The 26,003-nt window shown below is 51.9% G+C and overlaps 2 protein-coding genes across 3 annotated transcripts in view; one reads left to right on the forward strand and one right to left on the reverse strand.

Moving 5' to 3' along the window:
- Positions 1-15,193, forward strand: part of LOC119109722 (cardioacceleratory peptide receptor) — a 112,083-nt gene extending 96,890 nt beyond the window's left edge. The window contains exons 9-11 of one of the 2 annotated variants that reach the window (XM_037233462.1): positions 3,232-3,412; positions 11,019-11,165; positions 14,812-15,193. In XM_037233462.1, the coding sequence (XP_037089357.1) occupies positions 3,232-3,412; positions 11,019-11,165; positions 14,812-14,956 (473 nt within the window). In that variant the 3' untranslated portion in view covers positions 14,957-15,193. Of the gene's footprint in view, positions 1-3,231; positions 3,417-11,018; positions 11,166-14,811 lie in introns of those variants that run through there. The other variant, XM_037233463.1, reaches the window with a different exon arrangement.
- Positions 15,194-19,002: 3,809 nt separating this feature from the next.
- LOC119110664 (S-methyl-5'-thioadenosine phosphorylase) lies at positions 19,003-23,562 on the reverse strand. The gene is made up of 7 exons (XM_037234565.1): positions 23,444-23,562; positions 22,809-22,960; positions 22,012-22,179; positions 21,512-21,663; positions 21,013-21,116; positions 20,406-20,615; positions 19,003-19,073 (listed from the first exon to the last, which is right to left on the reverse strand). The coding sequence occupies exons 1-7, from the start codon at positions 23,462-23,464 to the stop codon at positions 19,035-19,037; spliced, it is 846 nt and encodes a 281-aa protein (XP_037090460.1). The 5' UTR covers positions 23,465-23,562; the 3' UTR covers positions 19,003-19,034.
- Between the last annotated feature and the right edge of the window lie 2,441 nt (positions 23,563-26,003).

Raw genomic sequence — 26,003 nt, forward strand, 5'->3', positions numbered from 1 at the left:
TAAATTGTCAGAAACCGGTCAGGAGACGGATGACTCGTAAGCTCATGACAGAAGTCACCAGAGAGTTTGGAGAGCGCTGGGGTTTCATTGCGGTCAACCCCGCCACTGAACCATAAACGTTAGCGTCTACTGTCCTGAGATGGTGGTCATAAAGTTCTACGCTACTTAAGTCGTCAGATACCCATGAAACAGCAAAGAGACGCACCGAAAGCCAAAGGCCGCCAGGTGGTTCTGAAGGGAACGTACCCAGGATAACCACGTCACCAACGGTTGGTCACCATCCGTTGGTGACGTCACCAACAAATGCCATGAGCCCAGGGAGTATTTGAAGCCCCCGAACCTTCCAGCACGTCGAAAAGAGGAAGTGCTCTTATTTTGTTACAAATACATTGTCAAGGGTCGAAGGGACTGTTTATAACGTATGCAAGAACTGTGCCATCTTGAGTACCTGCATATGTACAACATACTGTGCTGACCACAGAAATTTATGTACTGGTCCCATAGATCTGATCAGCACTTCAATTTTTTATTCGGATGGCCTATGAACTTGGCCAAAATTGATATCGGCTGACCTTCAAAGCAACCTTAATTTATATCTTCGTGTCTGGGATACTTTTGTCCCACAGTTGCACCTAATACAATCAACTTAGAAGCACATTGTGAAAGAAAAAATATCGTTCTTGTCGGCTACTGACAGACCAATTTTGGACGATGAGTTGACCTGACCTGGCCCATGTGCCAAGCAAAAATGTTCGGAAAATGTTAAACTACCCACGGTCTTGATTCTTACTTCTGTGCCCTCAGTAGCACTGTTGGCGTGTTAACAAAACTTTTAACTGCATTTATCGGAACGACCGCTTTCTCCTTTCATGACCTCTGGTGGGTTCACATTCAGCTTAGGTAAAAATTTTGGTGTGCTTCCTTCATTATTTGACGGGAGTTCACAACAGTATCTTTGTGGTTCTCATACGGCGTCTGGACGCTGAAGATCCCAGGGGGAAGTCAACTCCCCCAGCCGGGCCGGGCGCGGTTGTCTCAGAACCCCGGCCGGGCCCAGGTTGACGAAGCGTAGAGTGTCCTGGGAATATGCTAACGCTTTTGCATTAGGTCACGCACTGCCTTTAAAGAAAATGTGCAAGGTGGGTTCAAACAGCAGGAAGCATTATGTTGCTATCACTTTGACAGTAGCGAGTGGTGAACGCGTCCGATTCTTTCACATGATAGCAATGATATGCGATCCTCTCCTCGTAATGGGAAGGAGTTTGGCTCACACTATTTCCAAACGTTTTTTGCCACTACCCTGCACTGGGGTGTTGGGGAGTGAGGCGTGGATGCCAGTGGTATTAGCACGCAACTGCGCTAATGAATTATTGTACGGCACTATTGTTGGTATGGCAGCTGGGTGCAAGGACACATTAAACGGGGGAGGGGGGGGGGGGACATCGGAGAAACGCACCCTTTTTTAGCTGTTGTATATTTATCAATATACATATGAAAAAATGTTAACAGTAAAGAAGTCGAGGAAAACACGCTAAAATCGTGGCATTAAGTTATAAACTATTCAAGAAATTGTGCGCGCCTGCACCGCGCTAGGAGTTTTGCGGTCAGCAAGCTGTTTCGCTCGTGCCTCCGCTCCATTGCGCACTCCTGAGCACGCCGCTGGATGGGCAAGATGGAGCAGCCCGCCGGCACCGGCGCTGTGAACTGTGACGGTGGCGTCGGAGCCGGACGCCGAGAGCTGGGGGTTGGTGGCCAATGGCTCAATAGTGGCCGGCCGAGGCGGAGGAACGGCAGCGGTGCCCGAGAGCGACCATCGGCGTCCGCGGGTAACTGGGGCTGACAGTGATCGGTGGCTGTCGGACGAACACGGCCGCTGCGCCCTCTGTGTGAGATACGGACGTGCAGTGATGTGGATCTTTTGGGCGCTGCCAAGATAAATGGTCTGAAACACTGAATGAAATATTGAGTGGATTTCCCGTTGGCGCGATGTCTGTGGTTGATGAGGCTTATTGTCTGTCATGTTAAGAGGGCTGAATTACAAGTTTGCGTGAAGGTCTTTGAGCGGCTTAAAATAAAAAATATGACTAATGTCCCAAATAATGTTGTTATTTATCACACAACGTTCCTGCCGGCTTTTTCTCCTGGCGCCCGTCAGGTGCTACTTGGCCCTGATAAAGGTGTGGAAATGACGCTGATCGCCGTCGCCTTTGAGCGTGTAGTGGCTAGGGTGTCTCAGCCTACCAATTCCAATATCGACGATTGAAAAGTCGTAGCTGTCAAATGCTTTAAAGGCTGTGATGCACACATGGCCGTGCGCCAAGCATCCTCATATTGTTACCAGGAGCAGTTCACACCTGGCAACAACCGGAATAAGCAGCCGGCTGAGACGCTGTGTGAACAATAGCGTGATCGCCGAGTGAGTAATGATAATTCCGTCTGCACTAATTATCATTCCATCTGTATAAACACACCTTACACAACTCGCGGACGCGTCTTTGAGCAGAAAAGGGTCCTACGTCTCCGTTTAACTCGTCCCGCCGTGTTAAACCAGCGAGGGACGGTGAATGGGCGACAGTTGTCCTATACGTCGACTTTTGAGGCCGTGGGGTGGTGCAGGGCGCGGGAGCGGGGTGCAGCTCCAAAATGCAGACGACCCACCAGCAGCGGGCCTGTGATGAGACGGCTGGCAGTGACAGCCGTCATTCGGTTCTGGTTCGCCGGCCGCTGTCGCTCCGGAAGGTGTCAGCCGCGAGCCTCGAAGAACGTTTAACACGAAGCACGCGGCAAGTGGTCCTCCGGCTCCACTCGGGCGGATCGCGTGCGTCAGAGAGGAACGCAATCAGGCTGGTCGAGCCGGGCGGGCCGGCCGGGCCGCTGGGACCAGACGCGATCCGAGTCGGCCGCGTCGGTCCCCGGCGACTTCTCGCGGTCGTTCGCTCGTGATGGGACGCCAGGTCACGTGCGCCGAGCAGGCGTCCACCCGCTCCCCGTGTCGACTCTGTGCTGGCGCCGGAGCGATATGCCCTGACCGTCGGCCCGGGAGGAATACCGTGCTGGCTTCAATCCGCTGTGTTCTGCTCGTGCCCCCAGCCCTGCTCCTCTGTCGCAGTCGTGTAATTGTGTCCTGTCCATGGCGCGCCGTTTTAATGTTTGTTTGGGTCCGCGCATTGCGCTCTACCGAGTGCTGATCCAGTGCCGGTGCCGGAACGCTATTCTGCCCGTGGTCCCCAGTTTTCATCCTATGCTGGAGCCCCTACATCGTGTTCGACCTGCTACAAGTGTTCGGACATCTGCCGCGCACGCAGACCATGCTCGCTGTGGCCACTTTCATCCAGAGCTTGGCACCACTCAATTCAGCCGCAAACCCCATCATCTACATCATCTTCTCCAACAACGTCTTCAGGAATCTCAGGTGAGTCATCGCGCGTGACAAGCGTTACGGTCAGCTCAGTAGGCCTCGGCCCTCAAGACGGAGGCAGTGACGTGACGCTGTGAGCGGGTCTAAAGTCGGCTGGCTTCTGTGCATCTGTTTGAATGTTGCCTGCAAGCGCGATGAGCTTAGCTCACAACCCTGAAGTGTTCCTGTGATCGGCTGCGTCAGTGTTGTGTAAGGACGACTGCGCAGCCGCTACCGCACAGAGCAAACCTACCGCTCGTGGAGTGCGCCTTCCCCACTTGCCGGCGGAGGAGGCGCACTACAGGGAGCACGTGGCCACCCGGGAAAGCGCGGCGGCGTGGTGGAGGACGATCTTTTCGGGAAGCATCAGTTATATCTGCATCACAGCACTGCCTCTTCTGTGACATGAGCATAGGACGTCCACACTGGGGGAGAGTTGATCGGAGAGGAGGGAGGGGGAGGGGCAGCCCCGTGGGGCCGGTGGTCTGAGTGACGAGCTGGCAAGCATACTAATGCTCGAACTTGCAGGCACCGCACGTCTCCGCACTCAGCCGTTTGTTTCAATCTCACTCCGTGTCCGGCAGGCCATCCGCCACATTCATAAAGTTTTACGGGACGTCACGCGCCCGGAAACCTTCATTTAGTGCAAACTTGGCAGGCGGGACAAAGTCAGGACTACCAAAGGCATGCTCTCTCAGCACGCGCTGGGAGGTGCCGTACTGCGAGGTTTCATGAGGCCCGAGCAGCCAGCAGACGTTTAGTCCATGAGCGAGCAAGATGATTGCTTCCTTTTTGGGGCAAAGCTGATGTTGATTGATTGACATTTTACTGGCTATAAAGCTGAACAGCTCCACCCATTACAGGCCTGGCAACGATTAGAATGCTCAATTCAATAGCATAACGGCTGGCATGGCGCGGCTCGGTATCGGCCTGGTTTCGAAACTGAATGCTCATAAATGACCCAAACAAGCTACCGCAGGGCATACGCTAAGCTGCGTAAATAAGGCGGAAAGCTGTGCTGTCATCGTTCGAAGCAACCAGGCATGTCGACAACAGATGACATAAAAATACCGAGGTAGAAGCTCTGTCACGCAAGGACCGTCCCGTTATCTTATTTTGCTCTAGCGCATCAGACGTGGAATCAGCAATTGAACTAACCACATACCTGCGCTCAAAATAATCCGAAAATAGTGTCATATATATATGTATATATATATATATACATATATATATATATATATATATATATATATATATATATATATACTGTATGAATATTGCCGACACCCACTGTGAGGAGCTGGACCACGGAAGAACTCCATATCAGAGGCATCCACTGCGGGCAGCGAGGGGAGGCGAGGCTGACCACGCTGGAGGGGATTAAAAGAAAGAAAACATCACGGATTCGCTCAGAATGGCCTCCAAACGACCGATACTTGTTCCAATACGGACGCAACGCGTGTTTTGTCGACACATGTTAGATGCTATTACGGCCACGATCTGGAGGCAGGCGCATGAGCGTGTTTAGTTAGATCTCAGCTCTCCGATTCGCTTATGCGTATGAAGGGCATTTGAGACAGTGTAAAACGTCGCAGACATCCAGAAATGACTCCAGAGCGTATGGGCGTTCCAAAAGCGAGTAAAGGGTTGGACGAAAATTGTTTAAAGACCATTCCTTTCCATATGAGAAGTTCAGCGAAAAGTGGGTAGGCCAACCTGGCGCCCACGTTTACACGTCCATTCGCACAGCGCCCAGCTGAACAATGGTTTTGCTTTTGTCGGCTTGGGGCCGCGCGTGACCCGTGAGGAGAGCCTGGAGCCCGTGCCGTCAAGCTTTTACCATTGACAACGTAATTACGCATTACCATTTTTGGTATAACCGTCTCGTCGGCGTGCGTGGACGATAGTGTTTGCGTGCGTGTTAACCGCCTTTATTTTGAGGCCGTCAATAACATGTTGCTCCACCTGGTCAATTCCTGCCTATCCTTCTCCGAAGTGCCTGAGTGCTGAAAGCATTCCATCGTCTTCCCCATCTTCAAATCCGGAGATCCTACAAACCCTCCTAGCTTCCGCTCCACCTCCATTGTCCCTGTCATGGCAAGGGATGGTTTCCGAGAAGCTAACTGGTTGAAGTTTGAAGCAGCGTGTCACTATGGGCCGTGTGACGCCTCTATTCTCAGAGCAAAAGTGCGGCTCGGAAGGGGTACTGTGATCAACTCCGAAGGGGAGAAACAGAACACCTAGTATGACGTTTCGTTGAATGTAGGTAGTGATAGGTTCATGTTCGCGTATCCGTTTGTTTAGACAGAGTGTTTCAAGCTCTCGTGGTATTATTACAAAAGTATTTTCACAAATTAGTATGTTCCAAACATTCCAGAACACACACGTTGGAAAAAAGCAAGGCAAATAAAGCGTATTGCTTCAATAACGGCGCGCAGAGAGTCAAATGAGACTTCCCGCAAGAGCAGCTTCTTCAAATGGAAATTATAAGCTATTCAGAAGGAGCTCGAGAAAACTGTTATTACGGAGTCAATCATACTCTTCTGCTCTAACGATAAATGAAAAGTACAAAAAGGTGGGATACTCCCTTTTAAGCAAATGCTTCGATGGGAACGAAAACTCAAAATAGCTGACAAAAATACACCCGCACGTTAATATCCGCTGGCTTTCAGCATGCCTCAAAAGCCACTCGCGTAGTGTGAGAATGTCTGACGCCTTTGGGAACTAGAAACACTAGAATGTCTGATATTTTTCGGGACTGGAAACGCTCTCCTAAGCTGCCTAACAGCATGACAGCTTTTGAGGGATCCTCAGCAGGCCAAATACTAAACTGCATCTTTGTGAATGACGTAAGCCTCTTCGCAGAGGGTGCAGTCATTGCACATATCCAGCCAAAACCCATCATCTGGTGAGCGGCAAGCAAGGTCATTTCCAAAGTGTCGTCACGCAGGTGGAACCCATTCCGGCCTCTCTCGACGTTTTGTTTCGCGCAAAGGGTCTTTAAATAACTGCTGAGAAGATCCAGTTACAGTTGTTCGCAAGTCCGCAAAATCTGCGCAGCCCGCCGAACTTCACTGTAAACTTTCGTGAGCACGAGTTATTCCCCTTTTCGGAGGTGAAAAATCCAGGCTTAGTATATGATCCGTCTCTCAGCTAGAACTCCACGTTTCTTTCGTCACTGGCCGCCGTCTCTCTCTCTCTCTCTCTCTCTCTCTCTCTCTCTCTCTCTCTCTCTCTCTCTCTCTCTCTCTCTCTCTCTCTCTCTCTCTCTCTCTCTCTCTCTCTCTCTCTCTCTCTCCTCTCTCTCTCTCTCTCTCTCTCTCTCTCTCTCTCTCTCTGCTCCTCTGCTCTCTCTCTCTCTGCTCTCTGCTCTCTGTCTCCTCTGCTCTCTAGTCTCGTCTCTGCTCTCTGTCCTCTGTCTCTGTCTCTGTCTCTGTCTCTCTGTCTCTGTCTCTGTCTCTGTCTCTGTCTCTGTCTCTGTCTCTGTCTCTGTCTCTGTCTCTGTCTCTGTCCTCTGTCTCTGTCTCTCTGTCTCTGTCTCTGTCTCTGTCTCTGTCTCTGTCTCTGTCTCTGTCTCGTCTCTGTCTCTGTCTCTGTCTCTGTCTCTGTCTCTGTCTCTGTCTCTGTCTCTGTCTCTGTCTCTGTCTCTGTCTTCTCTCTGTCTCTGTCTCTGTCTCTGTCTCTGTCTCTGTCTATGTCTCTGTCTCTGTCTCTGTCTCTGTCTCTGTCTCTGTCTCTGTCTCTGTCTCTGTCTCTGTCTCTGTCTCTGTCTCTGTCTCTGTCTCTGTCTCTGTCTCTGTCTCTGTCTCTGTCTCTGTCTCTGTCTCTCTCTCTCTCTCTCTCTGAATGTACTTGTCACCTTAAGTCGTTTTTACGCTGGTGAGGCCCCTGGTCCTTTCGCAGATCCCATACTGCCTTTCGGTTATAGGAATGGCACTAAAAAATATCTGTAGGATCCAAACCGTCATCAACGCTGCAGCCAAAGTAATTGTTGGGCTTAGACACTTTGATCACATTTCGGATATCCTGGAGAAACTCGACTGGCGCTCTGCAGACGGCCTCGTCAATTGCCGCACGTTACTGCTTCTTAACAAGGTGCTACGTTCTGGTGAGCCAGAAGGGCTGGCTCTTGAGTTCTGGGAGGTACCTCAAACCCGAGATCGTCACAGGCGGGCAGGATGAAGATTTGTGTCCCCCCTAAGTCATGCACTGAGATAGGGAGGAGGTACTTTAACCGGGCTGCTACCCTGTATAAAACCCTTCCCTGTGACCTAATACGGCTCCGAAGTGCGAGGTTTGGCCGTGCACTGAAGCGCCACCTACCACTTCGACGTCCATCATGTCCATGGAATCGTTCGAGCGGTGGTTGCGTGCGCAAACGTGCACATTTGTTTTTCGTGAGCTGTGTGTGTGTCTGTGTGTTTCCAGTCGTAGCCGGTGACAGGGGTGAAAAGGTCACCGGTCAAAGGTCAAAAGGTCAAAAGGTTCCGTCGCCGGCGAAATTTGGAACCGTGCGGATTGTCACCTAAAGTCAAATCTTTCGGAAATCGTGCCTATATAGCTTTAAAAGGGATGTACCAAAGTAAACAAAAAACAACTGAAATGCAATGCGGCATAGCCATCAAGCATTTTTGTTTCTCGAGTTCATTTGAGCTAATGTAACTTTGCTGGCCACCAAACACTGAATTCTGGTTGAAACTAGACTAATAAAATTGTCAGATAAAGGCATACTTACCATAACCAATCTAGAGGTGTGCAGTTCGTTATTCAGTTGGAGAGAGGAATTGCGCCTCCTAACGAGGGATATAGTTTCCTGGCTTTAGTTACCAATTTCTGTCCGTTATTTTTTCATTAACCGCAAATTTTTGAGGTTTCAGTCCTCAAACCAACTTTGAGAAACTACACCCGTGCTCCCAACTCTGAAAAAAAATGTGCGTCAAGGCTGGTGAAGACTGTTTTAAGTGCATTACGGAGACAGGCTCTGTCATTTTTTTTTTCACTGCATCCTTGTTCCCTCCCCACCCTTCCGCATCTCGCAAAACTGTATCCGTTTGGCCCCACATTTACTGATAACATGGCTCTGCGGGCAGCTGAAAACAATCACTTTTGGTTTTGTGACATCATCGTTCAATCAACTCGAAGCGTTGGCGACTTTAGTAGCTTCACGCAATCATTACCCGCGCTGAACTTGCACTTCCTAACAAGATTCCATTCAATTAGTGCGAAGCCCATTCGATATCGGAATCCATAGATTCAAACAACGTTTTTTAGCATCTCTGGCACCTTTATTTAGCTCTATATATAATATGATGATAGTTAACAGCGTTTTATCCCACGTCTGTCCACTGGTCAGAACGCTAAATCTGAGCTGCGACGGACAACGTGAGAGGCCTACGCCAGCGATGCTTGGCATCTTGCCTCAAAGCTGCTGTTCTTTCCACAAGTAGAAAATCCCGGATGAATCCATGACATGTGTCAATCCAACGTCCTCCGTCAGCCTCTGAAGCTAAAGTTCGAGCATCCTCAACAACAAGCCTCCTAGATTGGCAAGGCTTTTTACGCTAGTACCAGGGACGTCCTCAGTGGCAGATCCTTAGAGAAGCTGCGCAGCGCCTTAAAAAACTGACCGTTAGCTATGTTCTTCAAGCCAGTTATCTGCCCGCGAAGCGAACGCAATCAACGGCAGCCACAGCCTTGCACTGAACCCAATTCATTACCGCGTGGCGAGTATTCGAGCCTATTTGTCTCAAATGGCACAACGCTTTAAACGCCGCGTGGCAAGCTGATCGCGTTCGTTGCGAGACGCTCTGGCCAGCCACGATTCTTACGGCTAGTTTTAAGCCTAGTTATTTGGTATATTATACTGTTAAGTATGTGAAGTGAATCTGGGCTTAGGAAGTCTGTGGAAAGCACTGATCTCTGGCCTCTGGAAAAGCCCTGTGTCACCACTGATTCGTGACGGCAGCACTGATATAGTGTAGTTTGCAATAGCTTTGTCACGTGCTAAATCTTTACTGATAAAAGCTGCTATGTTTAGCAATATCTTGCAGCTCAACTTGCTCATACAGCGAAACATCAACGTTTTTACATGTGCTCTACACATGCTCACACCGCAAGTGTTAGCGAGTACAGGCCAATATTAAGCTTTGAGCTTTGTCCCGCTGGGATATTCTGTTGTAACACGGTCTGGTCTCTTGTAACTTGGTTCTTTTCTCGCAGTTTTGTCATCAATTGGCTCGCAGACGTGTGTGTTTTTGTTGCCGATCACATCCAGTAAATCAGAAGCTTTTTCACCCCTGGCCAGAAATACTTTGTTTTAATGCTTTGACGATGGACTTGGATGGCCTCGGGTCTACCGTGGATAGCCCTAATGCACGCATATGTCTATGACGGACACTGACTGCAAAACGACTGATGCGGTGCGGTGTTCACTCCGGTCTCGCCGTCGGATCGAAACTAGTCAAACTTACGGGGATCGAGAAAAGACCGTTATAAGGGTGTTCCAAACACACCCTGTGGCTGCGCACACTCTTGGTTGGGCCAAAGCGCGCGGAGATGCTTTCGTGGTGTCAGCATGCCCTACCAGACCTGCCACATGCTGACCCGAGGGACCTGTCGTTTCAAGTCATGGCTCGATTTCATCCTCTGTTGGTAATCACCCTCGTTGATACCGCCCCCCCCCCCCCCTCTCCACCTCGAAGTCAGTCGCGCGACTCCCTCATGGGTAGCTCCGTAAGGGACTTCTACCGCAGTCGTTACCGGAGAAAATTCGCAAGATATCTCAAGACCATGTCGTTAATTGTGCGCACCATTGTCGTGCACAGATATTGGACAGCAGCACGGTCCCATGGTTTCGGACATATCCCCTGAATTTGGAGGCACCCGGCCATCGGCGTAGAACCTCCCGTCCGTAATGCTGATTAAGCGGAGGATAACATCCCGACGTTTCTGCGCAGCAAATGAGACGCAGCTTTACGTAAACGAAACGTATCGCATGCAATTTAAGCTCAAATCCCCAATTCCGTTCTTCCAAGACCGCGGCACGCCGCGACGTCAGCAGGTCAGAGGTCACGCCGGGCTTGGTATCGGAACAGTATCGACCGCTACAGGCGGCGGACGGGCGCGTCCGGGCCCCAGCCGGTCACGCTCGAACTCCGCACGGGGGCGTTCAACTTTATCAAGAGCCGACCACATCCCAAAGGCGACTGGCGAGATGTAAGCCGTGCCCGAGGTCACAATGGGCTTGTGTCGGCGGCTGCCGCTCGTGTCGGCGGCTGCCGCTACGGCGTGTGTCGGCGGCTGCCGCTACGGTGTGTCGGCGGCTGCCGCTACGGCGTGTGTCGGTGGCTGCGGCCTGTGTCGGGCGGCTGCCGCTACGGCGTGTGCCGGCGGCTGCCGCTACGGCGTGTGTCGGCGGCTGCCGCTACGGCGTGTGTCGGCGGCTGCTGCTTGTGTCGGCGGCTGCCGCTACGGCGTGTGTCGGCGGCTGCCGCTGCGGCGTATGTCGGCGGCTGCCGCTACGGCGTGTGTCGGCGGCTGCCGCTACGGCGTCGGCGGCTGCCGCTACGGCGTGTGTCGGCGGCTGCCGCGCCGGCCGCTGACCGGAAGGCTGTCCTTGCAGGCGGCTGGCGGCGGTGGACTGGCTGGCGCGGCGGATGCCCTGGTGTCCGTGTGGTGACGCCGACCGGCCGCTGACCACCTCCGGCTACCGCTGCGGCACCGACTTCACCACCATGTCCGAGTCGCGCTCGCGCAGCGCGCACATCAGGTGAGGCGGGACGGGGCCCCGGACCGCCAGCGGCGCGTGCGGCACAGCAGGGATCGTGGAGAGTGAGGTGCGACAGTGGGGTGGCTGGGGAACTGTAGAGCAGCTCCTGGCATATTAAGATGCGGTGGTTAGGGGTTGTCCATAATTTACATCGCAATTGTTTGCTAACAAATATACCTCTTTGGTTGGGCACTGGTTACACTGGACGATAGCTCTCACCTCCTCTTGCTCACACTGTTAGAACATTTTTTTACCAGATATCCTGATTTTTAACCCCATCTAGGCGTAACGTCACGCAGTCCGTGCCGCCCCCTCTCCCTCACCCTTGTGTTGTTGTTTGTCATTTGCAGCGGTGGCATGTTTAAAATTCACGGGCGTTACTATCAAACTTGTGCTCATCGATGCAATGGCTCTGTCTTCTCTGTGTCGCGTATTTAAAGGGAGTGGTCTACATTCCTATGGGGTTTTGAACTGAAATAGCCATTTTGAAGACCATTCTTTTCAGATCAAAGCCTGAACTTTTAAAGACCCAAACCCCTTTAGGTTTTTAGCCTTCGCCCGGGTAGGTGGGTAGATTATTTCGCGGATAATATTTTAGGGTCACATTGGCATTCATGGCGTCATGATAACGTTATCAAACTCTCATTACATAAGCCATGCGACGGTCAAAGCCAAGAAAAATATAGTGGTCAGATAGTTCATACCTCCAGTTGTCTTCCAATCAATGCTGCTTACGGTGCGATGACGTAATCAAGTAATGACGTATTGGGGGGTATATTTAATGAACAGAGACGTTGTGTCGTCTAGAGAAGTTGTTTTGGCTTAAAGTATACCAACTGATGCAAGCGAGCGTCGTTCGTCTTATCTGATGCTTGCTTCAATATCTTCAAAGATGAAACATTCTCTGCATCCTTTCATTCTCGGAGGGAGGACGGCGTTGGGACCAGCCGGATCATTAGACATGACATTATATGGAAGGGAGTCAAGATAAGCAGCATACGCTTACATTTTTACCTGTGTAAGAAGCTCTCAACTCTGCTTACCTGAATTTATCGCTCGCATCCATTAGTGACCGGCTCGCGCAGGGCTGGATAGCAAATGGGGCTAACACAGAATCAGCCTCCCAGCGAGCAGAGGCCCGTTGTAGCCCCTGCTTTCGCCTTACGTGCCTCGTGGGTACGGCTCATCGCCGGTAGATAGCGGAATTTGTAACATAAGGCCGCATCAGGCTCCAGCCAGGCTCCTATAAAGGCGACTGGGCCTGGGGTTGTCATTTCCTAACTTGGACGTTTCTTTAACGGTTGAGTCTGTGAGATAGCGATAATATAGTTGCACCGGGAAGTTGCGTGCACGACAGCCATAGATTCAAGGATACGACGAAATGTGAGCGTGTTCTTGGGCCGCACCACGCGTCTTCTCAGATAGGAATTCTGCACCATAGCATTTGCTACGTTTCGCTGACTCTTGACTTCTTCAGCCTCTCGTGAAACAAACAAATGTATGGAATGCGCTGATATGTGCAGTTCACGCTTTCTGGCAATCATGGAACAGAGACGTTCCGTACATTTACCTATCATTATTGCGAACTTTGGCAAAATCCAGCGAGTGGCTGTTATAACACGCGTCAGTTCGTACTACATCGATGAGCAGAGAACACGCAACACATGCAAATGAGACGCAACACCAGTTATACACATACGATGTCATAAAAACATGAACGATTTATGATGCAATCAGCACGTGCACGTCATGGCCGCTTGGTCAATTTAGGTAAGCTCTCTGATGAAGGATATCATTTTGTCCTTGAACTCATTGAAGTTTTTGCACTGGCGCGTGGCAGCAGGGAGGAGATTCCACGCCGCTACGGCTCGATAGGGAAATGCCCTTTTCACGCACTCTAAAAGCGAGGGTGTTTTTTAGCGCTCGTCTGCAGTACAGTTTTGTCATCGGTGGTTTTTGTGTGCCGCTGAGATACTTCGGATCGACGCCTGATCAGATTACTGATGGCCTGTGCCCCATCAGGCACGTAAATGGCGCGATGCAAACGTATGCAGTGGCGGTGGGTGACAGTCTCGTCGAAATTGGGCCAATTTAACTGTTTCCAGGATTCCGTGATGTGATCTTATCTGCATTTGCCGGCAACAATGCTGACCGTATAGTTAATTGCCTTATCCAGGTGCTGGCGCTGAACGGCTGTTGTCGGCCCCATGCAAGTAAACAATATCTGATGTGAGGGAAGACCAGTGACTCGATCGGGGACTTTATTGTGGAGCTGGAAAGCACATGCCTAAGCTTGTCAATAGCTATGAGGGAGCCAAAAGCACATGCCTAAGCTTGTTACTAGCTATGAGGGAGCCAAAACAGTGCTGAGTAGATCTGGCTGTTTGATGCTCCAGTTGAGATTTTCATCGATGAGCACCCCCAGTATTTTGAGGTACTCTGAAGAAGACAGCTGGGAGTTAGCAAAATTCACGCTCAGCCCGGCGGCTTTGCGGGTGTTGGTGGGTGTGCCAGCAACAATGAATTCAGCTTTTGGTGGGTTGATCTTCATGTCATTGCGACGAAACCATACTGAGACTGCGGTCAGATTGGACTCAACGCACGAACGCAGTTGTGCGGGACCACGGGCAGATGGTGGTGATTCATGCATGGGCTGCATGTCGTCTACATATGACACCAGTTTACACGTAGCTGACACATAACACTGGATGTCGTTGGTAAAAAGGAGGAGCATCAGCGGTTCTGCTATGCTGTCCTGAACCACGCCATACGCAACCTCAAGACTCGGCCCGTTTCCACCCTTCACAGTCTGTCGGCGGTCGGTGAAACAATCCGAAAACCAGTGTGGTGAAGTACCATAACATTCCAGCTTTGCTAAAAGAGCAGAGTGGTCTACACAATCGAAGGCTTTTGGCAAGTCAGCTGAGCTGATGGTGGTGACCATACTGGCGTCCATGTTGTTGTTTATGCGGCTAACTATATCATTGCATGCTCGGTGGAGCGGTGAGGACGGTTCACGTATTGTGAGTTGACAAGAATGTGGTGACTAGCCACTGTAGCACAGGAGCTATGGACCGAAAAAGATGCATTTGGCATCCATATTAAACTAGCACTCAAAGCATGACTTAATGACGCGCGCGCTCTGGCGACGCTTGCTCAGAACATTGCTAACGGTAAAACAGCAAGAAGCACACTATTGCCACCGCATTATTTCGAATACACCGTTCTGAGATACACTGAACATGAAATCCCAGTTAGTCCGGTGGTATAACACGGTATCCCGACTGTATTATTTTTAACTAATTCGAGGCATCGTTATCAGGTAGGGTTGTTTGGATCGCTAAAGGAATACTTGCTCGGACCATTTTTCTCGTCTGGTGGGTTGGCTTATATCCTGTTTGGTTTGTTTGTTATAGGTTGCTTAATCGTTGAAATTGTACAGGCAGGCTAAACACGTGCACCGCCATGGTTGACCTGGATGGCGTCCGCCGCCCCCCCGCGCCAATGCTCGAAGCTGGTCCTATTATATTCATAGCCTATGATCGAGCTCTTGACTGAAAGCATGGACAGTCGGCACTAAGTGGGCTAGATACGTTAAACCCCGATGGGAGGCCTCTCCCGACACTGATTGAATGGCAATCAACAGGTCTACGCTGCATCGCACCAGCGTGCCGCGAAACTATGGTGCTGCCACCTCGGGTCGCTTCAGTGAAGTCAACATTCGCCGTGGCGGCGCTACGTGTGCGGCGGTGCTGGACAAGACGTCGACGAACGGCTGCGCGCGAGTGTGAGGGTCTGCGCATTCGGTGCACCGGCGTCGCTGATGAGGAGGAGCTACCAATGGCAGACCCGACAATGCCTGTAATGCATTGTTCGTGTCATCGGAGGAATTATCTGAAACCACATTCGTGCAATGAACTATTCGAAATACGTCATTTGCGCTGCTTCGTGTGACCGTGTGCCATGTGTTGCTGCCATACATGATAGAATAGCCCGAGGTGCCGCACATTTATTACACACAGTCAGAGAGATTGTTGAAAAATCAAACAGTTAAATGGCATGTCGAGTCAAGGCAGAGGAGCATCACGACTGACGAGAAGTCAGGTAACATTTTCGTCGCTGAAGTAGGAAGGGTTAAGAATCTGTTGTGCATCGGTGAGTACAATATGTAACGCTTGTCTTGTAACTTCGCCAATGCTGTTGCATGTAAATTGCGCTGACGTAGCTATAAGTGAATGGAAAATCCTGTTGACATTTAAACGCCATTGGTGTGATGCAGGTGATGCGCTGACAGGTGCCAACAGGTGCTGTTGATATTTAAATGCGAAATGGCGAAACCGGCGAAATGTGGGGATGAGCCATCGTTTTGATAGGACGGCAGCACGTGACTCCGTTGCTGTGGTGAGCAACAACCAGCTGCTCACGTGGACCTGCTGAATCCGGTGCCCCGTCTGTCAGGATCGGGACTAGCCCGTGACCTGCTTCATCTGTGGCACCCGTGTGGCCTTCTGAATCTGGTGCCCCGTCTGTCAGGAGCGGGACTAGCTCGTGACCTGCTTCATCTGTGGCAACTGTGTGTGTGTGTGTGCGTGCGTTCGTGCGTGTGTGTGTGTGTGTGTGTGTGTGTGTGTGTGTGTGTGTGTGTGTGTGTGTGTGTGTGTGTGTGTGTGTGTGTGTGTGTGTGTGTGTGTGTGTGTGTGTGTGTGTGTGTGTGTGTGTGTGTGTGTGTGTGTGTGTGTGTGTGTGTGTGTGTGTGTGTGTGTGTTGTACGTGCGTGCGTGCGTGCGTGCGTGCGTGCGTGCGTGCGTGTGCGTGCGCGCGTGCGTGCGCGTGTGCGTGCGCGCGTGCGTGCGTGCGTGCGTGTTTGTTTGGCCTCAACTTCCGGCACAGGGGAGCGACTAGAACGTGCTGGAGCGAGAGGAAGCATCGTGCTTTCGACGCAGACTTATGGCATCGAAGTGGACTCAATCATTCAGTTTTCGAATGTTACGGGAGCACGCACGCTCCCTCTTCTACCTGCGCCCGCTAGCCTGGGACGCTCTCTGGTGGATCTCCCGCGGGGTTGAAACCGGCCGGCCGGGCGGCGGGGCGGCGTCCATCGACGCCATAGCGGGGCCTGTCCGTGAACACACCGCAGGCTATGAAAACAGTGTCCCGTCAGGAACCACCACGCGAGCGACATTCACATCAGAGATCACGGTCTTTCGACTTTTCGAATCTGGTGAACGTTGTCTGAGAGGGTTCAACATCTTGCTAAGATGGTTGTTCAGTCGTGTCAGAAGAGCTTCAGGCCGAGCTGTGCACGTGTAGGTGCGACAGAAGTGGGCCAGACATGTACGCTGAAGTCTCAAATGATGTTTGCCTCTGTGTTCATGACAGGGTTATCTCAGGTATGGGACGTGTTGGCGACTGCATGAGTCGCAGGCACCGATTTTGGTGGCAAGTGATGTGAACGATAATTTTCTTAGTAAACACACGCTCAGCTAAGCCAACACTGCTAAATGCCACTAAGGGTTGCGGTACTTTCTATGGCAGTTGGTCTCCGGCTCATCGCGCACCGTTATGAGGCTCGTAAGACTGCTGCCACGATCCAGGAGAGAGCGGCATCAAATCACGCCACATCGGCTGTTACACCCCACCTATTATGGTCACGGCTCGCTAGGCAAAAGAACGAAGAAGCACTAACATTTTTAATAGTACGAAGACGATACAACTTGGATTTCAGTCCGGATGTGGATTTGTGTCCGGAACGAGTGGATTTCAGTCCATCGGAATCTGATGTAGAGCCATGGAAGCGGTCGTCAGCCGTCGCAGACCGCCCCGCTCGCACGGCGCTGGCACGGCGGGAGCACGTGGGCACGAGTCCGCGCGCCACCTGCGTCGGGCTCGCGCCACCCTGCGGCAGACGCGCACACCGCACTCAACGCCAGCCACTGTCCGATCGCCGGCCGGTGGGCGGCGCTCCCCAGCACCTGTGCCGTGTCGCCACTGTGGTGCACTGGCCGTGCCCGCCTGCGTGCCCTCCGCGACAGCTGACGGGGCTCGATGTCAGTCAGCTGACGACGCAAGCTTGAAGCGACCGAGCTGCGCCGGCCGCAGCGCTCCCGGGAACTGAACTGTGTAGGTTACACGTATTTGCTTCCTGCACCTTGCGTGGCACTGCGGCACTGGCATCCCCCGTCGTTCTGATTGTTTGTGCGGGTGTGACTACGACGCGCCACGTATCCCGGTCGTATTTGATGTGCGTGTTCCCTCTGACGCTTGTGGTGTGCATAACATGTCGTGTGCAAGTGTCACTGTCATGTCGTTTGAAATGATCGTTCGGAGATAAATACATTCAGCGACTGATCAATTTACGATCGAGCCAACAGTCGTTCGTCCACTGCGCGGTACATCGTGCGGTGGCGTACGCGTTTGAAACGGACGGAACAGACAGGGTGAACGCGACAGAACGGACCCGTACGCTCCAGCTCGGGGATCTTCTACCGGGCGTCGGCCGGCGGGCAGGCGCGAGATGTCGCTGACAAAGTCAGCCGGTAGATATGTTCTGACACTAGCTGACCCGCCGGACGACCATCAGACGAACGGTAGGCGGCGGCGCGAGCCGTGTGACGCCTGCTGGGACGTGACGGAGCGTGGGGTCAGACCCGTCCCCGGATCAGGCCGGGCCGAGGCAGGGGGCCGCCGGGGGCGTGCCGTGAGGTATGAGCGCCTTCGCGTCGACGCCAGCTAGACATTCGACCAGGACACAAACGGGTCCGTCTGTACCGATGGCAGTGACCTTGACGGCGACCTTCCGAGGCTGCCTGGCTGGGCCGCGTGTTGGATGCCGGCTCCAGTACGCGGTGCCACCGCCGGACAATACCGGCGCCGCATCATTCTAGCGTCGCGAACCTGGCGGACGCCAGTCGAAACAGGGCGGACCGTGCGTCTTGTCACTTGTTACGCCCGCGCGCAGTGCTAAGTCGCGTGCTCGCCTCATTCGCCTGAAACACTAGCCGCCGCTGCCGGCACCGTGTTCGGCACGTTTCTGAGTATCACTTTTGCATGATCAACACGCAATAAGTAGCTGCCTGCACGTGTATTACAAAATCGTGCACCTTTACGGTGCCCGGATAATGGACCAAGGCACAGACATCTCGACCATTGCTAGGATCCCGGATAAAAATAGGTTCTTGCTTAAATGCACGCAACCATACGCGAAGAAAATGCCAACAGCACGTCATATACCTCTGGAAATTGCATGATGTCTTCAGACAAGCCGAATGTGCTTCGTTTGTACAGTATTGCAGGACTTACCGCGCACCATCATGCCTGATACCTGATAGCTGATACATACCTGATCATGGGAATAGCTCCTTCAAAACCCTTCCGCTGCACTGTGTTTAACATGCTTCATGAGCAAAACCGAGGTATATCCTGAACTCATGGAATGTGACAAAAACTAAACTAATACTACTAAACTTAATACTAAACTTAACTAAATATGAATATACTACTAAACTAAATACAAGACTAAACTAAATATTACTATACTACTAAACTGAATACTAAACAAACTACGCCCCATTCGGTGTTGGCCACGGCAAAGAGTGCCATCTTCCCGCTCTGTGAGTATTGCCATTAACACGACAAAGACTTTGCGCGTACCAATAATGCTTACTATAGGCCCATTGCTACCAAAAAAAGCTACAAAAATGGCGGCCAGATATTGGGCGCGCGACCCGCGGCGATTTGTGTGTAGGAGGCGGGACTGGCCGCCTCCCTCCACCTCTGGACAGAAGGACTCGGCGCACCGGCGCCCACCGCCGCCGGCCTCCAACCGGGCCAGGGGCGGCGCCGCCGGCCCGAACCGCCCGCCGCCGCGCTCTAGTGGTCCGGCAGCATGGTGTTGTCGGCCACTGTGTCCTGGAGCGGAGGCGGAGCCCGGTCAGCGGTCCCGTCCCGCACACCGCTGGTGCGGCCGCGTCCCTGGCGCCGGCACCACGGCCGACCAAATGCCCCTCTAGAGCCGCAGAGCGGCACGTACCTGCCGTTGGCTCCCATGCGTGCGTTATGCGCAACGAATTCACGCAGCTGTTAAACGACCTCAGTTTCATGAGAATATGAGGTGAATGCGGAGCGACAAAAATGATGGCGTTTACGGTTATTCAAGTAGGAAGCGATTATTGCGGTTTAAGCGCATGCAGTAAGGATAAATAACTGCATGCCAGCAATAAATACCGGTCAGCATACCGACGACCGCGGTTTATGGAGGGCCGCAAACTCCGTTCGCCTTTCATCACCAAACATAAATAGCCTCCCACCCACACCTCGTGATTGACGAAAATGCAGCAACCGGAGACGTCTCGTGCGCGTCATCTGTCGGAAAACACAATGCCCGTAGGACGAACATCTGCGGGCTGCGACGTGGGGAAGCATCACCCACTCTACACGCCGCATGCCCGGTAGACTGCGCCTCAACCAGCCATCACTGTCAGCGACCCCCGTCCAACACAGCAGGACGCCTGCCCGCATCGCTCTGCTCCCCGTGCGTACCAGCGCGCCAGCTGAAAACCAATGGTGGCGCGCGTCGCTCGTCCTTCGAGGTCCTCCACCCATCCCTCGTACCACGTGGGGCCCGCTCACACCACACGGGACCCGCTCGCACCACGGGACCCGTTCGCACCACGGGACCCATTTGTATCATGGGATCCACTTGCATCATGGGACCCGCCCGCACCATGGAACCCGCTCGCACCACGGGACCCGTTCGCACCACGGGACCCATTTGTATCATGGGATCCACTTGCATCATGGGACCCGCCCGCACCACGGAACCCGCTCGCACCACGGGACCCGCTCACACCACGGGACCCAGTCGTATCACAGAACCCACTGGTATCATGGGACCCGCTCGTATCATAAAACCCACTCGTATCATGGGACCCACACGTATCACGGGACCTGCTCGAACCATGGGACCCGCTCGCGCCACGGGAGCCACTCGCGCCACGGAACCCATTCGTATCACGGGACCCACTCACACCACGGGACCCACTTGCACCACGGGACCCGTTCGCACTACGGGACCCATTCCTATCATGGAACCCGCTCGATCATGGAACCCACTCGTATCGCGGGACCCGTTTGTATGACGGGAGCCATCCGGACCACACGGGATCCGCTCGTCCCACAGGCACGGCGCCCATCGCCGGCCCGCCTGCGCCACCGCCTGGGCACCGGCGGGCGCGCGCTCACCCTGTTCTGGCGCAGCTGCTCGTCCCAGTCGGTGAGCGCCAGCCGGGGCACGAGCTCGCGCAGCAGCCGCACCACCGAGTCGACGTTGGCACGGAACACGGCCATCACGTCCGCCACGCCCACGCCCGCCTGGTCCGGGCGCCAGCAGTCGTAGTCGGTGGGCATGGCGATGGCCGCGTAGCACAGCCCCGCCTCCTTGGCCAGGGTCACCTGGCGGCGGCGCTGCGTCAGGGCGGCGGCCGGGAGACGTCGAGAATTACCGGCATACGCACGTGGGCCGGACGGTAGACGAGCCCGTGCGACGGTTGTGGTCGAGAGCAGAATCACGCGTGCAGACGGGCACCAAATGACAAGCGTCCAGTACGGGCACGGGAAGGTGTGGTAACAGGGAGCATCGCGCTCTGTGAGCTGGAAACACCAGCCGATGCGGGGTAGGGAGTCAAGACAGGGGGTCACGCCAGCTGGTGTAAATGCACAACACGACCGCAACTCTTTTTCCGCGGAAGTTCACGTTGGCCAACAGACATATTATTACGACTTGTCCGACATCGGCCGCTCCGGCAGAAAAGTTCGTTCGTTCCCCAGCCGGAGTCGAGCCGCCACTGACCTCGGGCACGGTGGTCATGTTGACAACGTCGCAGCCCCAGCTCCGGAACAGGTTACTCTCGGCCTTGGTCGAGAACCTCGGGCCCTCGATGCAAACCGTGGTGCCTGTGGTAGAGACCCGCGTGTAAGCGTGGCACGATCTGCTCTCTCCAAATTTGGAACAAGTCAAAATGGCCCAAGATGGGAACTGATCACGCGGTCTCTCGATCAAGGGCCAAAAGCCGTCAACTATTGGCCCGCTTCTGCGCTATGCAAATAGCACAACACACACACACACACACACACACACACACACACACACACACACACACACACACACACACACACACACACACACACACACACACACACACACACACACACACACACACACACACACACACACACACACACACACCGCATCTGGAGGCGCCTCTGCGCCCGGCCGTCGGTGGAGGGCTATGCCGCTCCCTCTCCGGTCCGGCGGAGACCGAGTACAGACATCAGCGAGGCCCGCTCACCGCTGGGGTGGAGGGTGATGCCCAGCTCGTCAGCCGCCGCCTGCACCACGGCCCGGGTTCGGCCACAGAAGGGCTCGCCCATCGGCAGATGGCAGATGCCGGCGAAACTGGCGCACGTGCCGTCAAAGAACGTCAGCGGCCGCTTGGTGGTCCTGTGGCGAACGGTGGATGTCACGGGCAGCGTGAACGGACCGCAGGCGCCGCTGCCAGCCGATGGTGAGCCTTTGTTTGATTACATCGCCGAGGACTGTGCGTCACAGCCACAGCCCGTATCAGGGGATGACGAGCACTGCTGGCTATGGCCTCGCGACGAAGCTGGCCAGTCTCTCTGCAATGTCCGAGCAGCTCCATGCCCGATCAAGCGAAAGCAATGCCACATCCTCCGGCCTGAAGGTTGAAGGTCTTCTTTGACACCTGTGATGCCTTTGTGCACTACACCAAGCTCAGTAGCGGCCACACCCGGTCCGTAGCCGGGCGGCCGCTGATCGGGCGCCGCTCACCGGTCGATGAACTGGTCGAGCAGCAGGAGCTGGCCGGGCCGGATCTCCTCGCGCAACGAGCCACACGCGGTCGACACGACCAGGTGCGTGCAGCCCAGCTGGTGCAGTGCCCATATGTTAGCGCGGTAGTTGACATGGCTGGGCATTATGGTGTGCTGGCGGCCATGCCTGCCGGAAGAGGATGATGAACAGTGGCACAAGCCAGCACTGCATACAGTTGGGTGAAGCAATTAGGGGCTGGACACAGGGGAAGGCTAGGGAGGAGATGACCACAGGGTGGGTAAGGGGTCACTTTGGCAATTGCAGGTTCATAGGCTTGGAGGCTTTGTTAGCTTATTGGCTTTGTTAGCTTTGTTCACTTTGTTAACTTGATTCTAAAGTTTGATGCAATTTGCCTAAATTGATGTACAATGAGTAATCAAAATGTAGAAAAAAGTTTATAGCTAAAACACAAATGCCAAAAGGCAGCAATAGGAGCATGTCTCTAAGTTAATGCTAAGCACATCAGTTGAAATAGAGGCCTCACAGCCAGTGCAGTCATAGCCAAATGCAGGGGGATATCCAGAATCTAGAACATTAGCTGATTACTGAATTCATTTGTCATGTCCTAGTTATTCCATTATGCATCACCAAAACGGATAAATCCAAACACTTCTCTCCCAACATTCTGTCATGCAAGACCCAAAAAACAATATCACAACCTGGCACTTTTACAAGGCTGTGACAATGTTTATGCAGGTAGCAGCTAGCTAATATACAGAGATGTCACAAAGAGACAAGTTGGTAAGACATCTTACCTGGCTAGCACAGCCACCCTCACACCTGACAAGGTTCCAGTGAGCAGAGGGCTGGAAGGTTTCCCAAAAGGTGTTTCAAGCTCAACATCCTTTGGATCCTGAACACCAAGCACTTCTGGATTTGTAAATCCAGTGCCACCAATGATTCCAACCTGTGGAAAACATCCAATAATTCAGACAATGCATTTAAATGACATCAACTGAACTTTAGACATTAAATCCGGCCAGGGTAATATGGACACCAGACTGCAAAAAAGCATGTGATATCCAACATGTCCAGCATGGTGGTAAAATCACCACAAAAAAATTCAGTGCATGTACACTGATAGTTCAAACACTCAGTCTGTTGCATGCTCGCCACCAATTTCAGCACACAGAGGGACAAGATTCAGGGATTTATGATGATGCTAGGGGAACATTAGGCAAAATTTCCCAAAAAATATTTTGACACAAAAATAACTACAAGCATAGATCCAACACACACCAAACATAGATACCCATCATTTACATGCATGCTTTCTTAGAAACCATTAGCTTGCAGGCCCAATAGTTTACGTTATTTGGGGCTGGGGGCAGAACGGCAACATGACCGATACCTCTCGTTGCCTTTCCACCGAACGTAACTAGTATCTCACCATAAGAGGCCTGTTCGCCATTACTTTTCTTGTAGCCGTATTCTACTGGAAATTTTAGATGTCACCTTCCGTGAGGCGCCACGCGGATCACAACCCCTGCCGCCCAGCCCGAAACGGATCTCCCCACTGGCCAACCCCTTCAAAAGAGCACCGGCCTTCCTCATTAACTTACGAAACGCCATTCCTGCGCGCTATATGTCTCCATTGGGCTGGATCAGCTGATTGTACTTGTGCCCATATTTGACATTGAAAGCGTTCTATATTGAAATTTAGGTACGACGTTATCTCAGTGGGCGGAGCTCGGGTCGTATGTCAATAAGGAATTGGGCGAGCAATCAAACTGAGTTCCACTGCATAACCACTGCAGCAAAACCTCCTATCGGCAGGAGCGTTATAACACTACGTTTTCCGTTAACACTTAAACAGTCATTACAACTACACGACGTTACTTCTGACGCAAAACTGAAGCAGGCATTAGTGCTACGCCACAAAACGTGTACCAAAAAAGTTTGTAAGCATCATTAGGCACCTATAATATAATAATGCAGCAAAATATTTTATTTCGCACTATCAGGCTGGTATTTATCTGGACACATACAGGCATAACAACACAACACACAAGACAAAATATATAGCCATTACCTACACGACTTTACTTCTACTGCAAATACTTATGCGTGACATTAGTGCTGCACGACAAAACTTTGGATTCAAAAACTGATAACCGACATTGACTCTGCTACAAAATCTTGTTATCATCAGCGCTTCAATACACGGCATTACTTCTACTGCAAAAACGTATACACAATATTAGTGCGTCAGCAATGACCTGCGGCCCAGTCTGCTGTAGAGGCAATGACTGGTATGCGTTCTTGCAGTTATGTTTTGATGTCCTAGTACTCTGTCGAGCATGAGTTTTGCAGCGCTAGAAATGTTGTATATAAGTGAGAGCTGCTAAATTAGTATTTGCGGTGGAATAATGACAAGCATATTTTTCAGGAGTTTCCCGTGTATTACACATGTGCATGAGTTTTTGCAACAGAAGTAATGTGGCGCATAAGGAAGACTTATATAAAGTTTTAGCTGCATAAGAAATGACAAGCATGCATTTTTGCAGCAGAGTTTTTGTCGTGTGTAGGTATTTACAGTAGAAATGATGTCGCGAAAAAGTGAAATCTCTTCAAGTTTTTGCAGTAGAAGTCATGTCTCATATAAATGATGTAGCACTCCTGCCGGTAGGAGATTTTGCCGTAGCACTAATGTCGTGACACCATCAAAATAGCCAAAACCCCGCGGAATGTGACCACTAAGTCGCCGTCAATGCTGCAGATAAGGAGGCATCACTGTGAGCCGAATTAGCATGCGTTCACTGCATTTTTTTTTATTGAATTAGCGATGCGTTCGACTATCTTTGTTCATACCATAAAACCCAAATATGCAAGTGGCAAATTTCACACCAGATATGTTACGATTTCAGCGAATCGATCCCAGCCAGCTTAACTTGCAACACATGACAGTCAAAATATGAGACAAGCCATTCTTTATCTAGAGTCAAGTACCTGATTCCCAGCGCCTCACAAGGCTTTGTCCTAGCCCTCGAGCCTTTCACATGACAGCAGACCATGATAAGTTTAGACGCAGGTAGTGCAATACTCAGATAAGTCCAAGATGTTGTCATTAGTGTGAAAGGCTAGGGCCCTGGCCTGATTTTTGGCATAATCAGCGGAATTGCTTTTCTAAAATCGGTCTGGGGGCTCAGCCAAAAAGGTCGACCTAACCTACCCCCAACACCTGATTTTTCCACGGATCTTGGTCGCTTGCATTTACGTCTTGATATAAAAAGCAAAGCATCTTAGCACAGCAAAAACAAGCATCTTTCTCACTTCTATCAAGGTATCACTGATGACTACCGTTGTTGCTCATCGTGTTGTATAACCACCACGGCAACAATCATAAAACAAATGCTTTTGCCACTTTTCGGGTAAACATGCGTTGATTTCTGTCTAGGCCCGCTTGTACTTTTAAAAGCTGTCACACATTGCACTCAGTTGTTCTTGTCCAGCCGTCATCATTTGACAAAGTGAAACATTTCCAGGCTGGGTTATTAAATGAAGGAACAAAAACTTTGGGAACCAACAAGATACTATTTTGTACGAAATTGGTATGATACCAATTGTAATGTATTTCGATAACCGTTGCCTGGTACACCAGAGGTCACGGATGTCGATTTGTATTCTTTTGTGAGGACTCTCGCCTTCCTTATGTTGAGTTCTACTCCCCCTACCCCACTTTCTCAATGCTGGCTTGATCTCCTCCATGCAATTCTTTTTTGCCCTGAAATATTACAAAAGCTCAGGGAAAAGTTGGCAATGACGCAGCCAATATCTTCCGGGATTTTCATGATGGCATAGCCATGGAGGATGCATCAGGTTAATTTGACCCCGCAACCTCAAAATTAGTTCATCAAAATTCTGGGTAACTAGAGACATTAGCGATGGAGCATTTATATTTGGTATTTGTTTAAGTTGTGTCTTTCAAACATAAACACGGACGCTTTTTC

This window comes from Pollicipes pollicipes, unplaced genomic scaffold (assembly GCF_011947565.3).
Source record: "Pollicipes pollicipes isolate AB1234 unplaced genomic scaffold, Ppol_2.1 Scaffold_7231;HRSCAF=8579_pilon_pilon_pilon, whole genome shotgun sequence".
NCBI classification, from domain to species: domain Eukaryota; kingdom Metazoa; phylum Arthropoda; class Thecostraca; order Pollicipedomorpha; family Pollicipedidae; genus Pollicipes; species Pollicipes pollicipes.

Bases quoted from the DNA above. Each gene is read 5' to 3' on its own strand.
- LOC119110664 (XM_037234565.1), bottom strand. From the start codon at position 23,464: ATGGCGAACAGGCCTCTTATG. The intron at 22,180-22,808 runs GTAAGATGTCTT...CTCTTCCGGCAG, and splicing joins AGGGTGGCTGTGCTAGCCAG to GCATGGCCGCCAGCACACCA. The intron at 21,664-22,011 runs GTGAGCGGCGCC...CGTTCGCCACAG, and splicing joins CTCGACCAGTTCATCGACCG to GACCACCAAGCGGCCGCTGA.